This window comes from Limulus polyphemus, unplaced genomic scaffold, assembly GCF_000517525.1.
Source record: "Limulus polyphemus unplaced genomic scaffold, Limulus_polyphemus-2.1.2 Scaffold8348, whole genome shotgun sequence".
In the NCBI taxonomy this organism is placed as follows: Eukaryota; Metazoa; Arthropoda; class Merostomata; order Xiphosura; family Limulidae; genus Limulus; species Limulus polyphemus.
In genome coordinates, this window is record NW_013673958.1 from 17823 (window position 1) to 22952 (window position 5130).

General features: G+C 33.0%; 1 protein-coding gene across 1 annotated transcript in view; it reads right to left on the reverse strand.

The window, feature by feature from the left end:
• The window catches only part of LOC106475281 (glutathione S-transferase C-terminal domain-containing protein-like), a 32331-nt gene that overhangs the window by 16890 nt on the left and 10311 nt on the right, over positions 1-5130 (reverse strand). The window contains exon 3 of the mRNA XM_013935975.2: positions 3610-3725. Within this exon, the coding sequence (XP_013791429.2) occupies positions 3610-3725 (116 nt within the window). The remainder of the gene's footprint in view (positions 1-3609; positions 3726-5130) is intronic.

Consider the following 5130-nt stretch of genomic DNA (forward strand, 5'->3'; position numbering starts at 1 on the left):
CAGACAAACTAGAGGGATGGAATAACACTGCCAGGATTCTTTATAACCAGTAACCTAGTGATACAGTATTGAATCCAGACAAACTAGAGGGATGGAATAACACTGCCAGGATTCTTTATAACCAGTAACCTAGTGATACAGTAGTGAATCCAGACAAACTAGAGGGATGGAATAACACTGCCAGGATTCTTTATAACCAGTAACCTAGTGATACAGTATTGAATCCAGACAAGCTAGAGGGATGGAATAACACTGCCAGGATTCTTTATAACCAGTAACCTAGTGATAAGGTATTGAATCCAGACAAACTAGAAGGATGGAATAACACTGCCAGGATTCTTTATACACAATAACCTAGTGATACGGTATTGAATCCAGACAAACTAGAAGGATGGAATAACACTGCCAGGATTCTTTATACACAATAACCTAGTGATACAGTATTGAATCCAGACAAGCTAGAGGGATAGAATAACATTGCCAGGATTCTTTATATAGGATCAAACCTGCCAAATCTAGGGTACTGTCACTACTGTTCCAAAAATGCTACAGTACCTCTATTCTTATGTTTTTTGAACAGATATAAACATCACATTAAAAAAAGCAGATGCATATGTTTAAAATTAAGAGAAAGTGGTAACATATTGTTCTCCTTGTTGAATTGGCAAAACATATAATTAATAAACAAAGACTGCCACAATAAAATTTCACTTTTATATATTAATCTTAACTGAGGATTATTGACAACAGTAGCACACATTTATTAATATTTGTTGATAGTTTTAATGGTGAATTGCAACAACTATTAGATTAAAACTGATGACTTAAGGGTCTAGGGGCACGTGGAAAACCTGAAATGAGGGAATAGCATAGTGAGCTAAAATATCACAGCTGTGTTGCTTTCTTCCACTTACAGCTATGTTTCAAATGCCATTTGGAGTGGATTATTATTCTTAATTAGTTTTGAAAAAGGATATACTGCATTAAAATGTATTATGTCTACTACGGATTAAAATAACTGAACATTTAAACAGTGGCAAAAATATTACTATTTTCTATAATTCTTAAATGATTAATGCAGTGTTCAGGCTTTAATCAAGACAAAATAAAGCTATTATATTTTAGAAAATAGCTTTACTAAATAAACAAAATATGTAATAAAAAATCTGTCTATTTTATATGAAAAGTATTTCACATTTTTAACAATAGCAAAAACTACAGAAACAGAGTTTCCATGTATGAAATATCTAGATAAATAAACTGTTGTTTCATAGAGTGAAAACTTTACAACTTCCTAAAACCTGTAAAGTAGTAAGAATATGTTTTGTCAAAATAAAAAAATAGTGATATCCGTTCCAAATATTTTAGCCAATGCACAAAAAGTTGAAATATAGTCATACAAAGATGTGCTATCAGAAACGTAACCAACTTGTATAAGAGAGCAAACTCTGTAAAGATATTCATATTGCTTCGTGTTTCAGTTGGAGTAAAAAGAGAGGTTATATTTTTCCAAGTTTAACTTTTACATCTTTACACGACTTGGTTGATCCCCAGATGGATAGCAAGAAAACAAAGCAATTGTATGGTTAGACCATCACCTGGATGTACGTGTGCGCACACTTAAATCCAGGTGATGGTCTTACCTTGCACACTTATATCCAGGTGATGGTCTTACCATGCACACTTACATACAGGTGATGGTCTTACCACACACACATACATCCAGGTGATGGTCTTACCACGCACACGTACATCCAGGGGATGGTCTTACCATGCACACGTACATCCAGGTGATGGTCTTACCATGCACACTTACATCCAGGTGATGGTCTTACTGTGCACACTTACATCCAGGTGATGGTCTTACCACACACACTTAAATCCAGATGATGGCCTTACCAAGCACACGTACATCCAGGTGATGGCCTTACCACGCACACGTACATCCAGGTGATGGCCTTACCACACACACTTACATCAGGTGATGGTCTTACCACACACACCTACATTCAGGTGATGGTCTTACCACACACACCTACATCCAGGTGATGGTCTTACCATAAGGTAAGACCATCACCTGGATGTAAGTGTGTATGGTAAAACCATCACTTGGATGTAAGTGTGCATGGTAAGACCATCACCTGGATTTAAGTGTGTGTGGTAAGACCATCACCTGGATTTAAGTGTGCATGGTTAACCATCACCTGGATGTAAGTGTGTATGGTAAGACCATCACCTGGATGTAAGTGTGCAAGGTAAGACCATCACCTAGATATAAGTGTGCACAGTAAGACCATCACCTGGATATAAGTGTGCACGGTAAGACCATCACCTGGATGTAAGTGTGCATGGTAAGACCATCACCTGGATATAAGTGTGCACGGTAAGACCATCACCTGGATGTGTGTGTGCATGGTAAGACCATCACCTGGATGTAAGTGTGCGTGGTAAGACCACCATCTGGATATAAGTGTGCATGGTAAGACCATCACCTGGATGTGTGTGTGCATGGTAAGACCATCACCTGGGTGTAAGTGTGCATGGTAAGACCATCACTTGGGTGTAAGTATGCATGGTAAGACCATCACCTGGATGTAAGTGCCAGACCATGCAGATGTAAAGCTAAACAAGAAATTTTACAAACTTGCAAGACAAGTCCCTATATCAAATCTAGCACAACTATACTGGTAAAAATCAGGCTCCTCTCTAGTAAAGCAAAAACAACAATCACTGAAGGTCTTCACTGACGTTCAAAGGAAATAAACATATGGTGTAACTAGGATAAGCAAACGATGGGGGAATAAACAGAACAACATACAACCAGAACAGAAGGTTAAAGGAACTCTTTATTTTTCCCTACATCCTGCGAGGCAGCTGGCATCTACGGGGGTTCAGCATTCATCTGTGCAACCTTGAGATTGTCATTTAGTACTCAACTTGAAATTTAAAGTACCTTAAAATTTAGAATAGACTCAAATCCTAGACTCACTCAGACAATATTCAGATACTTAAGATAGATTTTTAAAAGAAATTGTTTGTTAAAGGTGGTATGTATTTTAATTATTAGCTATCATACACGTATGTAGTATTGTTGCTGTACTTACTTATGTATTATGAATGTAATATCAATATTACTCAAAATGCAGGTTATACCTCACACATCTTTAGGCTTAAGACATGATACCCAACAGCATAAGTTCACAAACGCAACACATGCTACATCAGCTGATGTCAGCATAATAACTTATCATATGACTAACACAAACTGAAAAGTTTAAAATTCGAATAAAAATTTCAATACAGTGTATTACTTCAATGGCTTCACACAAACACACACACACATACATGCACACTTATAACAGTGTGTGAAAATGAGACTCGTATGTACTTAATAATTGTTAACTACACTGAACAGCAGAAAATTCATATTTGTCTTCAATATCCTTATAGGTCAGAAACTTCAAAATTTTCAAAAGTAACACATCTAGCTCAGTGAAATACTTTTTGAAATTGTGTGTAAACAAAACCTGTGAAATAATTCTGTGAACTCTATCGAGCTATTTTCATTTTATATTATAAAAAATATTTTACAAATATTGTGCAACTTACCCCCCCAGAACAAAAATCTACAATGGTTTGTCCTGAAACAGCCAAATCTAAAACTGACCGAACCATATTTTCTAATTGTTGACACTTCCTCTCAAGTCGAGGCTTAGGAAGATCTCCTAAACAACAAAAGAAAACTTTAGGTGATACATGCACATAACCAAAACATCAACATGAATAAAAAACACTGGAATATCAAACTTTTTTTTTCTTTCATTTATTCTACCACTTTTGTGACTTCATAGGTCACTCTTCAAGAAATAGTTTTACTCAGAATAGATAACAAAAAACATAGAAATCTCACTCTTCAAATAAACCTAAATAATCTAAATTAAATATACATACTTTATAAATGTACAAACATATAATACAGTTCATGTATAAATTAAGTACATTACAAATGTTCAAAAATAAATAAAATTAGTCAATATACTTTCCTTTTTAAATTAAAACCTTATTCTTATTATTATAATAGAAATGTTTTATCTATCTTATACTTTCACATTCTTACTTAGTTTTTTCTTCTGTAGTGTAAGTTTTAGTAAATGTTTTCATGGTTTAACAATTCCCACTGACTTTACCCAACTAATTACTTCTGTCATCTTACTACTATCTACTTAAAGTGGTGCCAAAAAAAATTAAAAAAATACTTTCCGGAAAAATAATCTTATGTTTTACATTACATTCCCAAAAAGCGAAAATATGGTTCTTTTAGAATTTTAAATTTTCTCAAAAATACATTCATTAAAACGTTTACTGCCATATAGTTGGCTTCTTTCAGGTCATCTAACATGGGACTTGTGTAAATTTATCCTTAATTTTAAATTATCCGTTTCTCCAATATATAATTCACCACAGTTTACACATTTTAAAAGATATATTACGTTCTTAGAATTGTAATTAAATGATTTATTAAATAAAAACAAAATTTATTTGTTATTGTTCTTTACGTAACTTAAATTACACAAAGCTATTTCTGTCACAACTGAAGATACCTTGTTTAGAAAAATCTATTTTTTTAGGTTTACGAGTTATCAATAAAAAACAAAATTTCTTTGTTATTGTTCTTTATGTAACCTAAATTACACAAAGTTATTTCTGTCACAACTGAAGATACCTTCTTTAGAAAAATCTATTTTTTAGGTTTATTCATTAGTGTATACAAATTGTTAGATTACCTTCTTGATAAAATACATCTTTGAGTTTTTTATCTACAATTTGTTTTAATTGTGTATTAACAAATTAAATATTAATATGTATATTTTGTCAATGAGTCACACAAAAAAAAGGTATAACATTCTCTTTAGGTCCACTAATCTCTCTGTTTAAATGTTTTCTTTTATCAAAAACGTTCTTAGCAATTTAAAAACCTCTTAATATAACTTTCTCTGGATATTGTCACTGAACTAAAAAATTGTTTATTTCTAATAATCTATTACCTGTTGTTTCTTCATTGGAAACCAAATGATATAATCTAATTGCAAGATTTGCAGGAAAATTTAATTTTATATGTTTGGAATGATT